Below are 22737 nucleotides of genomic sequence, written 5' to 3'. Positions count from 1 at the left end.
CGAGTGGACATAAGTGTGAAAGTTCACTACAGAGCTATACTGGAGGCCAAACTTAAAACAAAGAAAGCACTGGAGCGACATTCTTGCTGCAACAGAAAACACTGCTGACAGTGCTGAGCCCCAACTAAAGAGAACCGTGTTAAATATCAGTGGAGCCGATTGAAATGAGACAAATATTTAATGCGTGCACAATAAACGGAGATGTTCAAATAAATTTAAATAAACAACAATAAAAAAGTATCTCTTGTTAGGCAGCATTTTAGCAACTAAATTAATAACATTAATAAAATAGATTAAAGACCTAACTGTTATCTATCAAAATATGTGCCCTTGTGTTTTTATTAAGGCTATGTAATTATTTAGTTTAGTGCAGAGAGAAAATAACGGAATAAACAAAAAAATAAATAAACGTTTTGTGAAAATGATAAAAATAAATAAATAAATAAAAAAACTCTGGCAGTTGCAATTTTTTTTAAAACTCCGGTGGGGAAAGGGTTAATGAGCTCATTGTTTCTGCCTAAATGAATACATGATGTTAGCTAGCATGATCTGTATTATCTTAGAACTGTACATTTTGACATATTGACATTACTTTGACACAGTATATAGACACATGCATTCGTGAGTAGCCTTAATCTTAACTCTGTCATTCATGAGCTCGGAACTCGTAATTATGATATTTTCAACTCCACTTGAAGAACACATACAGTAAACACAGCAGTAAAGTGACTCTCCTTGATTAGGAATGAGGAATTAAACTGCTTTACAGACACTCCTGTTTTACACACGTCACTCAAACACAGAAGCAGGAAACTATTTCAACTCCTCAGTTCAGAGAAACAGAAACTGAAGTGTTGTTGAGCTGTTGTGTGTTTGTGTCTCTCTGTATTCATGCAGTAAAATGGCAGAAGCCAGAATTTCAGTGGATCAGAATGAGTTCATGTGTCCAGTGTGTCTGGATCTCCTGAAGGAACCAGTGGCAATTCCCTGTGGACACAGTTACTGTAAGATCTGTATTACAGACTGCTGGGATCAGGAGGATGAGAAGAGAGTCTACAGCTGCCCTCAGTGCAGACAGACCTTCAGTCCAAGACCTGCTTTAGCTAAAAACACCATGCTAGCTGAACTGGTGGAGAAACTGAAGAAGACTAAACTTCCTGCTGACTGTTACGCTGGATCTGGAGACGTGGAGTGTGACGTCTGTACTGGAAGAAAATACAAAGCCGTCAAGTCCTGTCTGGTGTGTCAGGAATCTTACTGTCAAACTCATTTAGACCGTCATGAGGAATATCACTCTCGTAAACCACACAAAGTGATTGATGCCACTGGACGACTGCAGGACATGATCTGCCGTAAACATGATAAAGAGCTAGAAATGTTCTGTGTCACTGATCAAGAATGCATTTGTGTTCTGTGTAAAGAGTATGAACATAAAAACCACAAAACTGTATCAACTTCAGCACAGAGGACAGAGACACAGGTATGAACTGAGAGGGATTGATCACACAGAAATGAAAGTGTCTTCATTTACTCATGTTGTTCCAAACCGGTTTGACTCACTTTCTTCTGTAGATTGTAAAGATGATGTTTTGAAGAATGTCTATTTTACTCTATACATTGAGAGTCAAAGAGGTTCAAAAGTTTCAAGCTCCAAAAAGGAGAAAAAACATAAAAGTAATCTTGCACTAGTGGTTTCAAAATGAAGTGTGATTAATTGTATTAACGTGCACTTGTAGTGTACTTCAAATTAAAAGTATATTGAAAAGATAAAACTGTACTTGCAGATAATTTATATTTAAGTGCACTAAAAGAGAGTAAATGTTCATGACAGTTTCACTTAATAAATACAATATGAAAGAATGTCAAATTAAAGGTTTTACTTTAAAGTACCTTTTAATAATTTGTAATATTTCAATGTGACTCTTTTGCTCCGTGCTTTAAAGTGCACTTATTTTGATGTGTTGACATACTAAAGCACATGTAAAGTACTTGATTATAATTACAACTGTAGTGTGTTATTCAATATATTTAATGTTAATATATTTTTTATGTACAACTTCATTATTACAGTATATTTTAGTTTATCATAAATGCTTGTCTGTACATATGACAGTACACTTGAACTATATTTTAAAAAGAATAGAAGTAATTATGAAATAACATTTGAAGAAGTACTTAAATCACTAATAAGTTCAGCTAATTGATTTATATAAATGTAAACTATAATACATTTTCATGTAAAGGACCAATTTAGGGTGAAGTATTCTTATAAAACTAGGCACTGATGAAATACTGATGACATTTCAGTTTCATATTCATTCATAATCTCATTTCAGGAAAGTATGAATCAGTGGTTTGAACAGTATAAACTTGCCATGCTAGATCTTTAACCCTTATTGTGTGATAGTAGTTTTATGTGTCATTTGCTGTTATTGGTTTGTCCTCCAGAAACAGCTGAAGGAGACGCAGATGAAGATCCGTCAGAGAATCCAGCAGAGACAGAAAGATCTTCATCAGCTGAGAGAGGCTGTGGAGTCTCATAAGGTGAGTCTGGAGAAGAAGAGAAGTGTGAGACGTCTCAGTTTGGACTCACTGAACTCACTGTGTGATTGTGATGTGTGTGTAACAGCGCTCTGCACACACAGCAGTGGAGGACAGTGAGAAGATCTTCACTGAGATCATCCGCTCCATTGAGAGAAGCTGCTCTGAGGCGACACAGCGGATCAGAGATCAGGAAAAGACTGCAGTGAGTCGAGCTGAAGGACGACTGGAGCGACTGGAGCAGGAGATCAATGATCTGAGGAGGAGAGACGCTGAGCTGGAGCAGCTTTCACACACACACCATCACATCCAGTTCCTGCAGGTAACAGAGATCTAGAACAACTGGATCATAGTGGACTTTAGCAAGAGACTCACAGAGAAACATTTCATGAGAGCAGAATGAGACTAACTTAAGCAGGGCAAAAAAACACTCTAAAGCTCAGCTATTTGCATTTAATAAAAACATTAAACTATTCCACATTCATTTAACTGCAAATAACATGCAATTAAGTTTCTGAAAACATTACAGCCAATCTGCACTTATGTATTTTTAAGGTATATTATTTCTGTTACAAGTACTTTCTTTTTCACAAGGAGTGTAAGTGTGAAATACTAGAGTTTGTAGCATTAAATGATGAATATGAGAAGAATGTGCTGATTGTGTGAAAGTGCTGGATTGAAGCGAGTCACTGAAGAGAAGTGAAGTCAACAAGAGCCGCTCAGATCTGATATAGTGCAGGTTATTGGCTGAAGTGTGGAGATGATGAGTTTTGATTTGTGTTTTCTGTAGAGTTTCCAGTCTCTCTCAGCACCTCCTGAATCTACAGACGAACCCGACGTTTCCTTCAGTTCTCTCTCCTCTTTTGATGGCGTGAGAGAATCTGTCCGTCAGCTGAGAGACAAACTGGAGGATTTCTGCGAAGAGGAGATCAAGAAGATCTCTGATAGAGGTAAAGTCCTGCGCCTCGTTTATACAGACGTGTGGAGAATGATCCGAAATATGAACGTACAACAAGTTTTTGAAATGTTCCTATGATTTATAAAACAAAATTCCACTTTATAAATCACAGTTCATCTTTAATTCAAGTGCATCAACTCTACAGAACAGCCACAAACATCCCTTGATGGTTTACAAGTAATAAATACTTATGTATATATTGAAATTGAAATCCATTGAAATTTAGGATTGAATCCGATACGTGTGTTTTATATATGAGGCATCTGGAGATTCTTCTGTTCTCAGAAATGAGTCCTGCATCATCTAATATCAGATTAGAAACGTCTTAGAAATGGATGTATTTTATCTTGTCATTTCTCTTCACACTGTTCATGTCTGTTTATTTCCACAGTCACATTCACCAACATGAATCCCAAGACCAGGAACGACTTCCTACAATGTAAGTCACTGAGAAACAAGCAGAAAAACTCACTGAATGTGTTCATGTTCTTCCTGTAGAAGGAGAAATAAACATGATAGAAGAGTTTTATAATTGATCATGTAAATGATGATTTGCACAGGATATCTGATCAACTGCACTGAGACACTGATGATACATTGTTCAAATACATTAAAAGATCAGACAGATTCATAATTCCTGATTCTGATGTGTTTTCTCTCCATCAGATTCCCATCAGCTCACTCTGGATCTGAACACAGTGAATGAACACCTCAGTCTGTCTGAGAGGAACAGAGTGATTACTGGCACTGACACACAACAGTCGTATCCTGATCATCCAGACAGATTTGATTGGTGGCGTCAGGTGTTGTGTAGAGAGAGTGTGTGTGGACGCTGTTACTGGGAGATTGAGTGCAGTGGTGATGTGTATATATCAGTGTCATATAAGAGCATCAGCAGGAAGGGTTATGAGTGTGGATTTGGATGTAATGATCAGTCCTGGAGTTTGGACTGTTCTTCCTCCAGATACACATTCTGGCACAATAACATACGCACTGTTCTCCCTGTAAAGTCCATCAGCAGAAGAATAGGAGTGTATGTGGATCACAGTGCAGGAACTCTGTCCTTCTACAGCGTCTCTGACACAATGAGCCTCATCCACACAGTCCAGACCACATTCACTCAGACGCTCTATCCTGGGTTTTATGTTTGGTCTGGATCAGTGAAACTGTGTTGATGTTTCAGAATAGACTGTAGAGAGATTTTACCCAGAATACTTTGAGCTGAAAAATCAGTGACAGTGAGATGTTACAGAGACTCTTATTTGAATTTTCATTAATATAGCTGAAGTTCTGCTACTGAAATAACACATCAGAATAAATGTGTGGTCGGCAGAGCCGCCTTAACCTGATGTAAGGCCCCAGGGCTGAGAGGTTTTGTAGGCCCCCCATCCCCTCGATTTATAGAGTCTCATTTAAAAAAAGTGTAATATCTAGGTAATCTACATCACAGATTGCATTAATTTCTTTCGAGACCTACAACAGTGAGTTTTTTTAATATTGTTTTCAATTTTAACATTGTTATTAACATATCACTGAGCACATAAACACAAGACACTTTATTTAACAACCACACACAGCAACTAAATTTCAACTTTATGCAAATGAGAAGCGATTTTCGCGAGCGACAACCAATAGGAAAGAAGCCTTTCAGTGAAGCTCAGCTCCCGTCACCGCCTCGAGTGCAGTGCAGGCAAGACAGAAGAGTTCGAGGGCGATTTCACTGTTTTATATGATTTACTGTAACTAACCACAAACATGGATATAATAAAATGATGCATGGAAAAGAAACTGTCGACAGTCTCAGTGAGTTTATGCTGGATTTAGTGCGTAAATCATTTTGTTTACAAATTAGACGCTTTGCAGTTGTTATATACATGTTAAAGATATTATTTTGGTTGTGTTTAATTGTGATTATATTGGCTGGGTTTATAAAAGTTTATAAAATTGAAAGGATCATTGCATGGTACATTTGGAAACAAAGCTTGTCTATTTCTAAATGTAATCGCGTGCATCGCTGATGATTATACTGTCCGTGTGTTGAAAAAAAACGTAGATTAAAGGGATAGTTCACTTTGAAATTCATTTTTGGTATGTTTTAGCTTACCTCAAGGGCATCCAAGATGTAGGTGTCTTTTTTTCCGCAGTAGTTTCAATTTTGATATTTTTAGGTCAAACCGTTCTTGTCTGTCAGTCATATAATGCAGGTCTATGGTCACGGTCTCAAAACACAAGCACAGAGTCCAAATTAAAACAATTCCCCGTCGTCCAAATTAAACAATTCCCCATCGTAAGTACACATTGATGGCCTAAGACACGAAACGAGCGGTTTGTGTGAGAAAACGAACAGTATTTATATCGTTTTTACCTCTTATACGCAGACATGTCCGAATGATCTGATCTGACGTGTACGCAGACTGGTGCATAGATATATAAACACTAGATGTCGCCTTGTCTACGGCAGTTCATTGGAACGAATGTCTTTAAGGCGACATCTAGTGTGTATATATCTATGCACCAGTCTGCGTACACGTCAGATCAGATCACTCGGGACATGTCTGCGTATAAGAGGTAAAAACGATATAAATACTGTTCGTTTTCTCACACAAACCGCTCGTTTCGTGTCTTAGGCCATCAATGTGTACTTACGATGGGGAATTGTTTAATTTGGACGACGGGGAATTGTTTTAATTTGGACTCTGTGCTTGTGTTTTGAGACCGTGACCATAGACCTGCATTATATGACTGACAGACAAGAACGGTTTGACCTAAAAATATCAAAATTGAAACTACTGCGGAAAAAAAGACACCTACATCTTGGATGCCCTTGAGGTAAGCTAAAACATACCAAAAATTCATTTCAAAGTGAACTATCCCTTTAAACACACTCGCAACAGACACAGCCCAAAGCGGAGACGTTACAGCGTTGCCAGCGGCACTGAGCGGACTTTTGCCGCTGTAGTGGACACGCACCGTAACGCCTCATTCGCGCCGCGGGACCTCTAGACGTGCGTAAACGCGTCTTTGTATTGACTTAACATTGAAATCACTCGCGCCTGACGCGCTATTCGCGTTTGGTGTGAACGCACCATAACAGTAACATTAGAGCGACAGCACTACCAACGTCCACAAGCGACTAGCGACATACAGCGACAAAATCTGACAAGTTAAAACAATATGACCTTTTCAGCTCATCATGAACCTGAACATGGGAGGCCCCTGAACTTGGGAGGCCCCTGGGCTTCAGCCCAGGTAAGCCCGTGCATTAATGCGGCCTTGATTTCAGCCGATAAGAATCTCCCTTGACTTAAGTGAATTCGAACATATCCTTGAGATATGGCCATGGGTGATCCCTGTCGGGAATCTCGGGATCATTGCGGGCAGCAAGAGCTGCACTATCACCTGTTTCAGCGGTCATCTTCCACCTCGAACTAACTGTTGCGTGAGCGTATGCTGGCAAATAGCTCGCAAGCTTGCGGTCGCGGGCGGCCTCGCGCGTTCTTTTTTTCAAAAGAAAACCAAGTTTTTCATTGGTTTGGAAAGTCAGTGTGATATACTTGGAGCGGGTATGGGGAAATGTAGCGGAGTAAAAAGTAAACTTTTTCTTTAATATTGTAGTGGAGTAAGAGTGAAAGTAGATGCAAATAAAACATACTCAAGTAAAGTACAGATCCCTGGGATATTAACATGCCTAAGACTTTTGCACAGTACTGTATATTATATTATATTATATTATATTATATTATATTATATTATATTATATTATATTATATTACATTACATTACATTACATTATATTATATTATATTATATTTTATCACATTACATTATATTATATAACTTTATATGATAATATATAATTTTATATTACATTACATTATATTGTATTTTTTATATTTGGCATCCCAAATATACCCACTTTAAAATGAAAATTCTGTCATCATATACTCACCCTCATGTCGTTCCAAGCCTGTATGAATTTCTTTATTCTGCTGAACACAAAAGAAGCAATTTTGAAGAATGTCGGTAACCAAACTGTTGATGAGCTCCATTGACTTCCATAGTCTATTTTCCCCCATATTACAGAAGTCACTGGGGTCCATCAACTGTCTGGTTAGTGTCCAGCAGAGGGCGGCAGGCTACAACATATATGAGACTGGAGGGAAAATTCAGAGCAGCATATTGACACACACACACACACACATATATATATATATATATATATATATATATAATAGCACACTTCAAGCTCAACTCTTCGTAGTTTAGACACCTTACAGATAATGTGTTTTTATTTATCAATTACAAATAAGTGAAAACAAGGAGCATACCTTATATTAGGCTATATAAGCCATTTAATTGAAAAGAAAGACAGTTAACATATCTTATATTTTTGTTTTGTTTGTAAGTTTTCAGTGATGTTTGAAAATCTTTATCCAGTAAATACAAGCAACTGTGAAAGTCGTGGACATATATTGGTCAAAAGGTGTGAGAACCCCAGTCTCTATACTGTTGTTATCACAGCTTGAGTTTCACAGTCATAAACAGACAGACTGGGATGTGTTCAGTCATGTGTGTGACTATGGTTCCTGGCAGTGGTGTAGTCTAGTTTTTTGTAGTGAGTATACTGTAATATACCCCCCCCCCCCCCCCCCCCCCTTTAAAAAAAAAAAGAAAAAAAAAGTGTTATTATTTTGGCAAGTTTACTGTTTAAATTAAAACATGTATGAAAACTTGTGTGATATTCCCTTAAAATAAAGTTTTACTAGATTTTATTATTATTATTATTATTATTACTTTTATTTTGGTGGGTTGTAGACATTTGAGTTTCTGTGTGTTTTAATACAATTATTATTATTATTATTAATTATTACTATTATTATTATTAGGCCTACTTGAAATATACTCTACTGTGCAATAGTAATATATTTCTGTTATAATTAATACTGAACTTTTATTTTGACAGGTTGTCGTAAAGACATAACAGTTTCTGTGTGTAGTATATGAAACGAATGAATGACGATAGTTTTGTCAAATTAAATGGTGAAATTCTCGTGAAGTGACTCTCATAGCAGCTCTGCGATGAAGTGCACGTGTAGTAGCCTAACGTTACATCATGTCTCAATACAGTGAAACGCTGAAAACACCACGAGCGTGAGTCACGCGTGCTTCAGTGTGTGTGTAGTGGAGCACACATTGAGCGTTTATTCCCAGAGACGCGTAGAACAATTGCAGTCTCTTTTAACTTTAATATTCATAAAGTCCATATCGAGATTTGATTCATTGTACAGCCCTACTTTAGATTTATTCATTCAAAAATAGCCAAATTCCGTGACGTTCTGCTTTATATAGCAAGTGCCATTTGTGACTGGATTCCGCGATTCGAATTTATGAATGAAAGTGTGAAAGTTCTGACACAAAACGAAGTTGTTACGTATCCTCACGCTTTTTTAAGTGGGTATACGGGAATCCTTGGCCTTTTCTAGTGGGTATGCGGCGTATACCTGCGTATCACGTAGACTACACCACTGGTTCCCGGAGTCTTAGCATGCAGCCTGCAGTGTGTGTGTGTGTGTGTGTGTGCGTTCATCCGCTCAGGGACTGTGTTCTGTCAGCACACCTGTGATCTGTTCTGCCACCCAAGCCCTCCCAGATAGCAACATTGTTTCGGCCCAGATCCGGCCCACATCTGGCACTTGTGGAATGCGGATCTGGCCCACATGCAGCGTGGAAGGATGGCACTTGGGCGGGCCACTCCTGTTTGCCAGATCTGGGCCACAAGCAGGCCATAGCAATGCCACATGTCAGCCAAGAGCAAAGAAATAAACCACAACTGGACCTTATCTGAGCCACAAAGTCTTTGTATATTAAATATAGAGTCATCTCAGCCTTAATAAGCCTGTTAACAAGCAGAATCACTGAAGGAAAGAAGAGAACAGAAAAAGAGACGAGCAGAAACACAAGAACTACAACTGACTTCAGACACAGTCTAGATGAAATCCACTGAAGAGAAAAGAAGACATTACATCTGTGAAGATCTCAGCAGAGGAGGATTAAACAACTCCACAAACAGCTTTACCAGCTTCACTTATTACTAACCAGACTGACTTTATTTCTGTCAGACGTCTACAGAAGTTTTTATTGAGAATTAACAGAGTTTTAACTCTAACATGTTTCATTTGAAGTCACCATAACTGTGATTAGTGTGTCCATTAGTTGGGCTCCTAGGCATAACTTGCACAGGATGCCACACCAATCTGCACTCACACCTTCACAGCTGATTGTGTCTGTGATTTTCCATTCTGTTGTGATCCTTTAATTCCTGTTCCTGCTCCTGCTGCAAGTCCACCTCCCAGTAATTCTCTGATTACTCCTGCTCAGGGCCGTTTGAAGGAATTTGGGGGCGCCAAGCAAAATGGACATTGAGGGCTGAGGCTGACTACTATCATAATTTCTGTCATGGCAAGACTGCTTCATGTGTTTGTTCATCGTCGAAGTCCCCGTTTTTTGCTGTCATAGGCGAGCAGCGTGCCGCATTTAATGCACGAGACAAAGCCAACACATATGTTGTCACCCACGACTAGTTTAAGATGTTTCCATACCTCCGATTTTCCTCCAAACTTGCTCAAAGTGAATTCTCCTGTTTTCTTTTTTTCTTTGCTTCTTCAAGCTCCATGTTGCACTTAAGCTACAGAATAGTACAGCACGCACATCAGGTGTGATGCGTCACGCGTGCGAGACTGCGAGTGGCTGCGGTGACTGCGAGTCGTATTTTTGTATTTTGCCGGCAGCAGAGATCACGTGGTTGGCTGGCTGCTGTCAGCGACTACTGAGAGGGCCCCCTTGAGGGGGATCCCGATAACAGTGTCATTGCACTTTACTACATTGACTATCAAAGGGGCGCTCACACAGTTTGTCGTTGCATTTTATTCTTAACCAGTCGTTGTCTTGGGGCCCCTGGCCAGCTCGGGGCCCCAAGCAATTGCTTGGTTTGCTTGCCTTGTTGCGACGGGCCTGCTCCTGCTGTTACTGCTGCTCCTGATGCTGCTACTCCTGTTCCTGATGTTGATGATCCTGCTCCTGCTGCTAGTGATTCTGCTGCTGCTAATACTGGTGCTAGTGATTCTGCTGCTGCTCATACTGGTGCTAGTGATTCTGCTGCTGCTAATACTGGTGCTAGTGATACTGGTGATGCTGATACGATGCTGCTGATCCTGGTGCTAGTGATTCTGATGCTGCTGTTCTTGCCTGTGATACTTCTTTAAATATTGTTGCTATTCCTGATTCTCCAATTAATGTTTCCGGGGTGGGGGGACAGAGGACCAGGAACCTCCAATGAAGAGCAGCAGACAACAGTACGTGGTGGGCAGAGAGCAATGACCGTCAGATAAGGCGCAGCAGACGACAGTAGGTGGTGGGCAGGACACAAGGAACTACAGGTAGGTAGCGGCAGACAGTCGGCTTTCTCTTTTCACAGGACAGCATCAGATAACTGAGTGTCACCTTTCTTTCACAGGGCAGCATCAAGCGGAATGCAGCGGCGGATAACAGGATCTCTCCGTCCACAGAACAGCAATGGTGAGTACAGAATCCAGCAGTTAACAACTGAGTCTCCTCTTACCACAAGACAGCGATGGCAGAATGCAGCGGCGGATAACGGGATCTCTCTGTTCACAGAACAGCAATGGTGAGTACAGAATCCAGCAGTTAATAACTGAGTCTTCTCTTACCACAGGGCAGCAATGGGAGAATGCAGCGGTGGATAACAGGATCTCTCTATTCACAGAACAGTAATGGTGAGTACAGAATCCAGCAGTTAATAACTGAGTCTTCTCTTACCACAGGACAGCAATGGCGCAGAATGCAGCGGCGGATAACAGGATCTCTCTATTCACAGAACAGTAATGGTGAGTACAGAATCCAGCAGTTAATAACTGAGTCTTCTCTTATCACAGGACAGCAATGGCAGAATGCAGTGGCGGATAACAAGATCTCTCTGTCCACAGAACAGCAATGGTGAGTACAGATCTTCACCACGACACACAGAGCTGAACTTCTCCTTTCTTTACCACAGCGGCATGAACTGGGACACCTGTACAAAGCTTTAACCACAGCAGTTGGAATTATTTCCTGATGCCCCACAGGGCTAGACGATCCCCGACAAAGATTTCAAAGTGCTGGTAGCGTTTAATTCTCCCATACTCGTGCATGCATCAAACCACTGCAAATCTTCACACGTGCTCACTTCAATCTTCAGACACTGCAATGACACACCACGGTCAGGTTTTTTTTTTTTTTTTTTTTGTGCAACTGTTGTTCTTTGACATTTAAACGAAGTCAGCCATTTCGTTGGATTTTAGCTAAAAAATGTGGCGGCACATTACTGGAGTAAAGAAAGCCATTCTGTGAAAGCAGCGCAGTTTGAGTGTTTCGGAACGTATGTGATCGGAGAGAAAGATGAGGCCCTTCTCTGACTACGTTTGAATGTGTGAGTTAAGTATTAAACTGTTGGTGAGATGAGATGAGATAATGCAACACTGACATAGACTACAGTACAATGACAGTTGCACAGATGTTGGGAGTTGGGAACCGGTGAGAAAATGTCCGGTAGCCTACCCGGTAACTTTACCAGTAATAACAATATTAATTTAGTTCTGCTTAACGGTTCCTGAACGCTGTAACAAACAGCTGCCCAGCCATCAAACACAGCCGCGTGTGATTTGTTTACATACGAGCTGCACTAGGTCTATATCTGTATTCTAAGAGTTATTATTACTTGTATGGATCTCGTTAATAACTTGACAGCACTTAAATGTGTATTCTTACAAGTTAAAGAACAACTGTTTGTGCAATTCCTTTTTTTCACCTTTTATGAGGCCCACAAAAAAATAAAAAAATAACTGGCTGGTAAAAAGTCACTGTTGCCAAAAAAGTTAACTTCAGGCCCTGGAGACACGCGCTCCAATGGCTGCTTGATTAGCCGCTGCAGCTGCCGCTTGTCAACACGGTCGGCCATGACATGTCACCGGAACCCATAGACATGTATAGAAAGGCTAGATAGCTTACCGGCGCTGAGAGCCAATGGGACCCGACGACGTCACACGGCGGCCATCTTAGGACAGGACCGCTCGTCCAGTTATAACATTAAAGTCTATTGTGCATGTAGTGCTGAAATAACTATATTTTGCTCAATTTTCAACCGATTTTCAAACGGCTTGGTGTGTCATAAACGTCAGGGATGCGGCTATTTAACTGCATACTTGTGAAAAATTATAGCCACAAACGGCATCAGCACAAATCATAGCCACGTTAATAAGGTTTGTAATAAACCAAACCGTTTGTAAATCCGTCAAGAATTCAGCAAGTTACGAGCATTTTAGTTGGCGTATGTCACTCACCTTCCGTCCACAGCAGCAGGGAGCAGCAGCGCAGTCTCCTGACCTAAGATGGCCGCCAAGTGACGACACAGCTGACTCCGCCTTGAGCCATCTAGCCTTTCTATACATGTCTATGCCGGAACCGGCCTGGTGCCACACCGGAAGTCTCTCCCCAGGGCAACTCGTTCCGCTCCCAAAGTTCCTTCTATTTCACCCGGTGACATTTAGATACCACATGAAAACATGCGTTGCTTGAAATGTGCAAGATGTGATTTGAAAAGAGAATGAACGGTGTTTGCGGTGGCTGAGATGCAGCTGTGTGTGTGTGTGTGTGTGTGTGTGTGTGTGTGTGAGCACCGCTGAGCAGCGATTTAGGCCCTTAAGAGGTTTCATAGTGAATTGTGGCGTAAGTTCGTTTTAAAAAGTGGGTGGGACAGGAGTCCAGAAATCAATTTCAATAGTAGGCTTACAATGAGTTTAATTTATCAACATTCATTTATCGAAGTAATGTTTTATCCTTTCATCTAATACAATATGTTGTTTGTCCCGAGATTCTTCGCGTTAGTGAATAAATATAAAGATTTGCATAAAGCGATCATGTGGTAGGGTAGGTGATTTGTTCCCTCTCTGTGAAGTCTCTTCACATCTGATAGCAATCACTAAGTTAAGTAGTCTAAATATATGTATGTATATTATTGTATAGCCTACTGTATATCATCTGTGGAAGGCAGAGGACCATAAATGATTGTCAAATCCTTCTTGCTAAAAAAATGGATCTACTGTATGAAAAATCTAATTCAGGATTCAGGCCCCATCATTACTTACTTTTAGCTTCTGACCAAGGCTGCATCTCATAGTTTTACTTGATCTTAGTGCTGCGTTCAACACTATAAATAGATCATGACATACTCTTAAATGGATAACACAATTACACTGGTATTCAGGGACAGGCATTAAAGTGGTTTAGATCGTACCTGTCTGAATGTTACCATTTTGTTTATTGAAACGGAGAAATATCCAAGTTAACATCAGTAAAATATGGAGTGCCGCAGCCCTCAAGGGTCTGTTTTAGGCCCTCTTCTATTTTCAATACACATGCTGCCCCTCTGTAATATTATAAGAAAACATGGAATTAGTTTCCACTGTTACGCTGATGATACTTAGTTATATATTTCATCACGACCAGGTGAAATCTCTATACATTATCCAATCTGACAGATCTGTGTTAAAGATATCCAAAATATTGGAATACCAGTAATTTTCTTAATTGGACCAAAATTTGTACACAGAATCTCTTAAAATAGAAGGATGTACTGTTTCTTCATCCTCAACAGTTTAAGTTCTGGGTGTTTCAGTTGTGGACAATTGCATGTTCCTAGTCACCCTGGTGTGCTAAAAATGAAAATATTAATGGAAATATACTTCAGAGACATTTTACTCCTAAAAAAATCTAGGGGTGCCAATAATTGTGGCCAACTTGTTTTGGAGAAAAACATTTATTTCATAATGTGATTTTACCCCTAATTTTAATTATTTTAGGTTAGATTTAAAAAATAATAATAATAACGAGCAGCGATTGCGGGCCCAAGCCGGTGGCACCGCAACCCCGGTGCCTTTAGTTACCTAAAGGCACCGGGGTGGCGGTGCCGCCGGCTTTGGCCCTCCATCGCTGCTCGCAGCTATATTTTTATATATATATATATATTTATGTATATATATATATATATATATATATATATATATATATATATATATACACACACACACACACACACACACATATATATATATATATATATATATATATATATATATATATATATATATAAATATCTATCTATCTATATCTATATCTCTCTATATATATATATACACACACACACACACACACATATATATATATATATATATATATATATAAGACAGAAAATATTACTTGTCTTACCTTATTCTGATTTTATGATACACTCAAAATATTCCACAACAAATCCTTTAAATTTAATGTAAAAATAAAAACGAAAGTAAGCCGTGTTGGTCTCACGTAACCCTCTCATTAGAATCAAAATGTTTCAATATTTGCGATGTATTTGGATGCTAAACTATTCTTTATTATAGGCTTTGTACTTCACTCGTGTTCCAATATCGATGGAAAAAATCATCCTCTTCACACGCGCAAAAATGTGCTTGGAAACATCACAGTGGAGCAGTGCTTACTGTGAATGGTACAAATTGTACTACTTACTATTTAAACAGAGCAGTGTAATTCGTATATGTTATGTTGACTATTTTTATTATTATATTGTATTAGGGCTATAATGAACAGGCTGCGATGTCAAGATTGCAATTCTGGAATGTGTGTGTGTGTGTGTGAGACGCGGTTGCAGTTGAACAGTGGACACATAAAAACATAAATAAAATGTATTAGTTTATTCCTACTTCCATAGGTGGGAAAATGTTATCACAGTCACATCCCTAATATATTTATATATAAATACAATAGGCCTACCTGAAAGAGAATTTTACTTGCCCGACCAGAGTATAGCCTGATTAGAACGTCAAGAACAAAAAAAAATAACTTGGGAATCACTAAAACGAGAGATTATTCTAATTTCATTACATTCATTTTAAGTTCCAATCAGCAGTTAATAATAAATGTATTACTGATCAATGGTAACAAGGTTGCCCTGCTGAGGCTCATGCAGCTTCTCCAGGAGAAATGTAAACAAATGAGCGCAGCACACAAAAAAGCAACCCAGTTAACAACATACTGACTATAAAAATTACAAATATGGAGTTTTTATATATTTTATAACAGAGTTAAGCAACCTCACTTGACGAGTAGGCTACTATTTCCTGAATACAATCACGATTGAAACTGTGACATTGATTTCATACAACAGGTTAATAAACAGTTACAATTAAGTCACTTACATTTTAGATGCAATATTGACTGTTTTTGTTCTGTTTCAGCAGCATAAATAGTTAAACAAAGATCACAGCCGAACCATCGCGCATCTCACAGCAACTTGTTTTCTCATTACTGAATGATTCAGCATTTTGAAACGAATCGGTTGACTCAAAGATTCAATGGTCAATCCATAAACATCTGTCTCAATCATGAATGACTCAGTCATTCGAATGAATCGTTTGAACGAATGAATCAATGACTCGCTCATTAAGATGGTCGCCTGGCGACACCTAATGGCGGTTTAGTGTTATGTTTAAAAGTATCATTCTTTCCAACGTGCACCATTATCAATGTCAGTGCGGACGTCCGTTTTTTACTTTCACTTTTATATTAGCGATTTAAAAGCACCCGCTCGTGTCACACGTCGATTAACCGATGGGAAAATATCCTCACAGTCATATACCTAATACATTTATATTTAAATACAATAGGCCTACCTAGTAAAACGTTTTATATACTATTTTGATATCCTTTTGGACACAAGAGGGCAGTATAGCCCTATGTTTGCTTTTTTGTTGAACCAAATAGCACTAAATAGCCTGTTTTTAACTTTTTTTATACTTCTTGAATTGCAAAACAGAATAACAGAATAAAATGGGTTTAGTTCTAATATTTGTATAATTTTCTATAAAAATAAACGGTGTATAATTACATTTGTAGAAGATATGAGATGTTTTCTGATTCCTTTTTTGACATTACTTTAATCCCTCGCCATATCAAAACCGTTTGAGATATTCAATATCCGTTCATAATTTAGAATCTTTAAGGTATTTTCATCATGTTGAAAAAGTTTGGTGGGAATAAAATAAATAGTTTAAGAGGAGTGGCTAAAAATTCAGAGGATGATTTTGCAAAAAAATCCACATTCAGACCAAAATATCTGACTTCCTAATGGCCGGAGCTAATGAATGTAAATTAGAAAGTTGTCCGGCTTGATGAGTACAATATACAAACAATTTTTTTTTTACTGTAGTTAAAACTAACCCGCCCACTTTTGTCAAAAGCATGTTGAAAGTGACACACTTCCTGCTGCCAGTTGGTGGCGCTATAACTTTGACTCACAATAGTTACATCCATCTGATCGGCCTCTTACCACGAACACACTGCTGAAGTTTCATCAAGATCAGTTAATGTATGCAGAAGTTATTCCACTTCGTGTTTCTCTTTTCTCGCCATAAATTCGTTTCCTCGCCACGGCCAAACCGTTCGAGATATCAAAAATCCGTCCGCAATTTAGAATCCTCAATTTCTTGACTTCATGCACACCGAGTTTGGTGGGGATTGGATGAATTCTCTAGGAGGAGTACTTCGCATTCCACAGCAAGCGTTTTCCAAACAACCCATAATAGCCGACTTCCTGTTGGGCTGGCGTAAAACTTAGAGCACGAAAGTTGTTCGGCCCGATGAGATCTATATGTGTACCGAGTTTCATATAATTACATGCAAGTGTGTTTGATTTATGGACAAGTGTTCGGATCCCGTTCCAGGGGGCGCTGTTGAGCCCCCCTGCCACGCCCGGGTACCAGCTTCAGCCCGGCCCTGATGGCCGCACGTTCTGACCTGTGTGCAAAGTTTCAAGAGTTTTCGAGCACGTTTAAGGCCCCAAAAGCCCCTGAAACCTTGAAAGACAGGAATTTTAAACAAATCTCACTCAAAAGACAAATCCCCCCACCCCTCACACACACAGAGACGCAGAGGCAGAGAGAGAGAGGGAGAGAATTCTCCAAAAAATCACATTCAAACCAAAATATCTCACTTCCTGTTGGTCACAGCTTATGACTATAAATTAGAAAGTTGTCCGGCTTGATGAGAACAATATACATAACGATTTTTGTGACTCTACTTAAAACTAAGCCCCCACTTATGACTAAAGGTGGCGCTACTGAGCCCCTCACCACGCCCGTTTCTGAAACTTTGCACATGTCTACGGGCTAATAAATGTGATGTGTCTGTCGAGTTTCATCCAATTTCAAGTATGTTAAGAGTCTCAAAAGCATCAAAAAAGAATATTAAAGTTTGAAGCGTTGCCATGGCAACAGTATTAACCCTCTGGGGACCAAGCTGTTTTTGGGGTCGTTGAGATGTTCTGACATGCTCTGACATTTGTGCTTTTTTCAGTTATTTATAAACATGTTAATGGCAAAGGTGTAAAATCACTCTATATAGCACAAACAGGCCTACCATAATATGCGAGCAACGTGTATGTAGATGTTTGTATTTTTAAGAGAATAATGTTAATGCGTGGTTTTTGGAAAAAATTAAAATGAAAGTTGCTGAATTAAGACCACAAAACACATATTAAATATCTGTCCACAAGACTTTTGATTAATTGATGTTGTCCCTTTGAGTTCTAGCTTCAAAATGATCTGAAAATCATCCTGCCTAATCTTTCACATAAAACACAACATTGATTTAAACATTGTAAAACAGTTTTTTTGTCAGAAGAGGTTTATGCGTGGGAGTGGTAATGGGTCATCAATATTAATGAGATTCAGACCAGGGGTGTGACATAGACGCTCCCCCAAGTGCTAATGTGCTCAAGTGAGGCAGCCTTAAAGAATGAGGAGATTCAAATGTTTTGTTTTTCAATCTGTTTTATTGTAATTTTGTAAAAACAAAAGGTATCTCACAGTAAATGCTTATGCTCCGTTGATGCGAGCTCTAAGCAAATCAAATGTGACCAAAATAAATAATCAGTCGGCTATAAACAAAGCAATTGTGAGCGATAAATAAACAAAAGTAAAGGCAGTTCGCTATCCTCGCAGACCACGCCTGCTATGCTAGCGGGCTAAGGCTAGTAGCAGAAGTTTGGAAAGGTGGATATAAGTAGTGAAATCAAAGCAATCCGATTGTTTTGAGAATACAGTTACATGTCTTGGTGCCATTTCTGAAAACAGTTCCTGTTCAACTGAAGACACAAGTGAACATTACATGCCTGGCATTTCCAAGGTGTGTCCTGCCTTTTACCAAGCTGTCCTTTGCAAAGCACACAGATCTTGCGTCCAACTGTGCAAATGTTCTTTGCATCTGAGATCAGCTCCACTCCTGGAACCGGCACATGGTCACTACTGGTTTGTGTTGGTGCTACTTTCTGTGACACACCACAGAGCTCTGCAATGAGCTGTTCCATGAACTGTTTATGGGTCATGTTACCAGATAGCTCTTTGTGGATAAGGAAAGCATTGGTGGCAGCAATGTCCAAGAAGTGTAGAAAGATCTTTCTGTACCACTTCATTGTTTTGTGTTGTGCAGTGTAGTACTGTAAGAGTTGATCGGACAGGTCAACACCACCCATGTGTTTGTTGTAGGCAGTCACAGGTGCAGGACATGGAAATGTCATTGTCCTCCATGTATCTTGTGTTTTCACCCTCCTCTGCACAGTCTCACCAGTATAAGCAGATTGAATGGTGGAACAGACAGATACCTCACGTGTGTCCATCCACTTCACAAATACAAGAGGTCCATCCCGAATCCACCTGATGGATCCCCTGGCAGATTTTTTTGAGAGTGAATTAGTTGTATCACGTGGGCAGTCCTTCCTGTTGTCCCTGTAAGTCCCACATGCACCAAACTTCATTGCAAACAAGTCTTTTAGGAGCTTTGGGCTTGTGTAAAAATTGTCCATGTACACATGGTACCCAGAGCCTAAAACTTTACAGTCTAAAAGAGATGTTACAGCATCATATGACAGTCCATGGCCTGTGGGAAAGTTGTTCTTTCCTGTGTACACAGAAAAGTCCAAAGTGTATCCATTTGAGGAGTCTGCAAGAACAAACAACTTGAAACCCCATCTGGTTGGCTTAGCTTTCATGTACTGTGTCATACCTGTGTGTGCTTTGCATGCCACCATTCTTTCATCCACAGCTAAGTTTCTTCTAGGATGATAGATGGATTTACAAGCATGACGGATAGTTTCCATGAGAGGTTTGACTCTGAAAAGACGGTCATGTTCAGGTGTGCCCCTCTTTCTGTCATTCTCCTTATCTGCATCTGGGTGACTCATGTGCACATTCCATGAAATGGTGCGGTATCTCTCTCTTGCCATGATTGTGGCAGGAAAAGGCAAAGAGAAAAGACTGTCTTGCCGCCAGTAGTCCTTGATGGAGCTGACCTTCACCATGGCCATGTAAAACACCAGCCCAATGTAGCGGTACATCTCACTGATGCTGACATCAGTCCATTTAAATTTGCGCCCCTTTGCAATTGCACCAGCAGCCTGAGCATTGGTGTTGTGGCACAGAGTTGAAACTGCATTCTCAGAAAAAAACATTTTGAAGAGAGTCTGGGGAGTGTGTGTGTCAGCAGAACTCAGCTGTGGTCCAAGTTCCCGGGCAGGCAGGAATCTCAGAGTCTGTGGAACCATATCAATGTCAGTCTCTGTTTTCCATGACAGAGTGGACTCCTTGTTGCTCGTCTGAATGTTTGTCTTGGCCCTCTTTGCCACATTCCTATAAAAATAATAATATTAATAAAGGTTAATAAAGGTTGATCAAAGTACTATCAGCATGTCAGGGCAGGGCAATCAGCATGTTGATAAAACAAAAAATATATAAGCTCTTTTATATTAACATTACCAATCAATAATTGTAATATTGTGCATGCATAACACATTTTTTGCAAAGCCACAGTAGTAGGTAAAAAAATAGTAGATAAATATGTACTTACTCTTTTTGATTTCCGTTGCTGCGTGTCCTGCGAGTTGCAGTGGAAGGCGAGAGTGAACAAGCTACATTCCTTTTAAAAAAAGTTAAAAACTGTTATTATCATATATTTTACAGAGTACTATTCCAGCACATGCATAACTGATGGACATTTAGCAATGCTGATAACATAAAACATATGTAACATCAACCAATCTCCAAAAATAAATAATAAAGTCATACAGGCTCATATTATTAACACTAAGTATAAACAAAATGTAACTAACATCTGTAAAATAGTGGGTAAATATGTACTTACTCTTTCTGATTTCTGACTGTGTTGCTAAGCGCACTCCGAGTTGCAGGCGGACGTAGTGATGACGCTACATTCCTTTTAAAAAAGTTGAAGAATATTATTACATAAATATAACTATAGTAGAATTAGTCTATAATGAATAACTGATGTAAATAATTTTAGACGCGTGCAATAAGCCTATATGCGTGTCAATGGGCCATTACCGGAGAGGCACACCGCAAACATTAGCCTAACACATTTGTGCACTTCATTAACTGGGTATATTTACACATTTCAGCACATTTACACACATTTACAACTGATATTTGCGAGCATGCATCGTTAATGATAATGAGGCAGCATTTATATAGTCAAAATATAATCTAAACACCTACTAGGCCTACTTTCTAAATTCTATCTTTCATACATAATGATCTAAACATATCATTTAGGCTACACATACAAATACAAATTTCCTAACCAAGGGGTGTAGCATATGTACACAAAAAAAACTAAACAAAACATTTTTGACGTTGAAATGGTACGAGATATTAAATTCATGGTATAGATATGCACTTTCATTAGATCGTGTTGAATATAGGTAGATATCAAATGTCAATACTCTGGATGGCAAGTCCACCCAGTATAATATGTAAGCTCATGTTTTGAATAGCTTGTCAACTAATGCAAGTAAGAATAAATACTTACTCATCCGAAATTCTATCCACGGCTGGATCAAGACGCTCTTCAAAATACAAACGGTCGTCATCAGAGTAGTCGCGCTCCTCTTCTGATGAAAATGTGGACTCTTCGTCGCTAGTATCCAGGACGAACTGAAGGGCTTCCGCACCGGTGTACCGTGTCATCTTCCCAACGCGCAGGTGACTGAATGATGAAACTTGAAGCTTTTAATGCATTTGCTTGGGGGCGTTTACCTGTTTTGCATAGACGGCTTAACACATTATCTTATGAATAGCGCGCTCCGTGAGTAGGCGTGAACGAATTAAAGTCAATGAGCTCGTAATGAGCTCGACTGGAATCGCTCTCTTTTTATACAGATTACAGAAGCTGATAATATTTGTTTTTTATATAAATTACTTCATTTAAAAGCTGCGATCTCAAGCTTTATGCCCGTGGGTCTGTTTGCCTGTTTGACTGAATTTTCGCAGAGTTATAGATCATTTTCGAACGCGTTTCAAACGGGAGTTCACTGACAGAGAGAAGGCAGAAATCGCATCATGTTAAAGTTTCTTTATTTGTCAAAAAGCAAAACACTTTATTTTTATTGTGAATATACAGAAAAAAAATAGAAACTGAACAGGATCGATTGATGTATTACACGAAAATGAAAGATCAAAATTAACAGAGCATTTAGTGTTTATTTTCATTGCTAAAAAAAAAAAACGAGCAAAACGCGCGGGCGCGTTTTTGGTCCCCAGAGGGTTAAAGATATAAAAAATCCTTTCACAGGTCTACATCTGCCGTGTGTTTACATTATACACATAAAGTTTGAAGCAAATCGGGTAAAAATAAGAGGGTGATTTCAAAGCATTTTGAAAGGGACACACTTCCTGCTGCCAGTTGGTGGCGCTATAACTTTGACTCACAATAGTCACATCCATGTGATCGGCCTCTTACAACGAACACACTGCTGAAGTTTAATCAAGATCAGTTAATGTATGCTGAAGTTATAACACACTTCCTGTTTGCATTATTCGCCATAAATTCGTTTCCTCGCCACGGCCAAACCGTTCGAGATATCAAAAATCCGTCCGCAATTTAGCATCCTCAATGTCTTGACTTCATGCACACCGAGTTTGGAGGCGAATGGATCAATTCCCTAGGAGGAGTAGATCAAATTCCACAGCGTGCGTTTCCAAACAACCCATAATAGCCGACTTCCTGTTGGGCTGGCGTAAAACTTAGAGCACGAAAGTTGTTCGGCCCGATGAGATCTATAT

The 22737-nt window shown here is 39.3% G+C and overlaps 2 protein-coding genes and 1 long non-coding RNA gene across 4 annotated transcripts in view; 1 reads left to right on the top strand and 2 right to left on the bottom strand.

The window, feature by feature from the left end:
- The first annotated feature begins 750 nt into the window (after window positions 1–750).
- LOC309510869 (E3 ubiquitin/ISG15 ligase TRIM25-like) overlaps window positions 751–22737 on the top strand; it is a 56720-nt gene continuing 34733 nt past the window's right edge. For both annotated transcript variants that reach the window (XM_082185810.1, XM_082185809.1), the window contains exons 1-6: window positions 751–1480; window positions 2449–2544; window positions 2630–2863; window positions 3332–3491; window positions 3891–3938; window positions 4166–4824. In XM_082185810.1, the coding sequence (XP_082041936.1) occupies window positions 902–1480; window positions 2449–2544; window positions 2630–2863; window positions 3332–3491; window positions 3891–3938; window positions 4166–4674 (1626 nt within the window). In that variant the 5' untranslated portion in view covers window positions 751–901 and the 3' untranslated portion in view covers window positions 4675–4824. The remainder of the gene's footprint in view (window positions 1481–2448; window positions 2545–2629; window positions 2864–3331; window positions 3492–3890; window positions 3939–4165; window positions 4825–22737) is intronic.
- Window positions 7819–10794, bottom strand: LOC309512856. Its single transcript, XR_014211201.1, has 3 exons — window positions 10507–10794; window positions 9023–9859; window positions 7819–8076 (listed from the first exon to the last, which is right to left on the bottom strand). It is a non-coding gene; the product is annotated as an uncharacterized lncRNA (long non-coding RNA).
- Window positions 18418–22238, bottom strand: LOC309510698 (piggyBac transposable element-derived protein 4-like). The gene is made up of 4 exons (XM_082185570.1): window positions 21485–22238; window positions 20801–20872; window positions 20507–20575; window positions 18418–20289 (listed from the first exon to the last, which is right to left on the bottom strand). The coding sequence occupies exons 1-4, from the start codon at window positions 21640–21642 to the stop codon at window positions 18708–18710; spliced, it is 1881 nt and encodes a 626-aa protein (XP_082041696.1). The 5' UTR covers window positions 21643–22238; the 3' UTR covers window positions 18418–18707.

Source organism: Leuciscus leuciscus, assembly GCF_965113295.1.
Source record: "Leuciscus leuciscus genome assembly, chromosome: 1".
Lineage (NCBI taxonomy): Eukaryota > Metazoa > Chordata > Actinopteri > Cypriniformes > Leuciscidae > Leuciscus > Leuciscus leuciscus.
The sequence above is the reverse complement of the archived record's forward strand: the minus strand, read 5'-3'. Positions and strand labels throughout refer to the sequence as shown.

Excerpts from the sequence above, each read along its gene's own strand:
- LOC309510698 (XM_082185570.1), bottom strand. The coding sequence starts at position 21,642 with ATGACACGGTACACCGGTGCGGAAGCCCTTCAGTTCGTCCTGGATACT. Across the intron at positions 20,576-20,800 it reads ACAGTCAGAAATCAGAAAGA|GAATGTAGCTTGTTCACTCT; the intron begins GTAAGTACATAT and ends TTTTTTTAAAAG. Across the intron at positions 20,290-20,506 it reads AGCAACGGAAATCAAAAAGA|GAATGTGGCAAAGAGGGCCA; the intron begins GTAAGTACATAT and ends TTATTTTTATAG.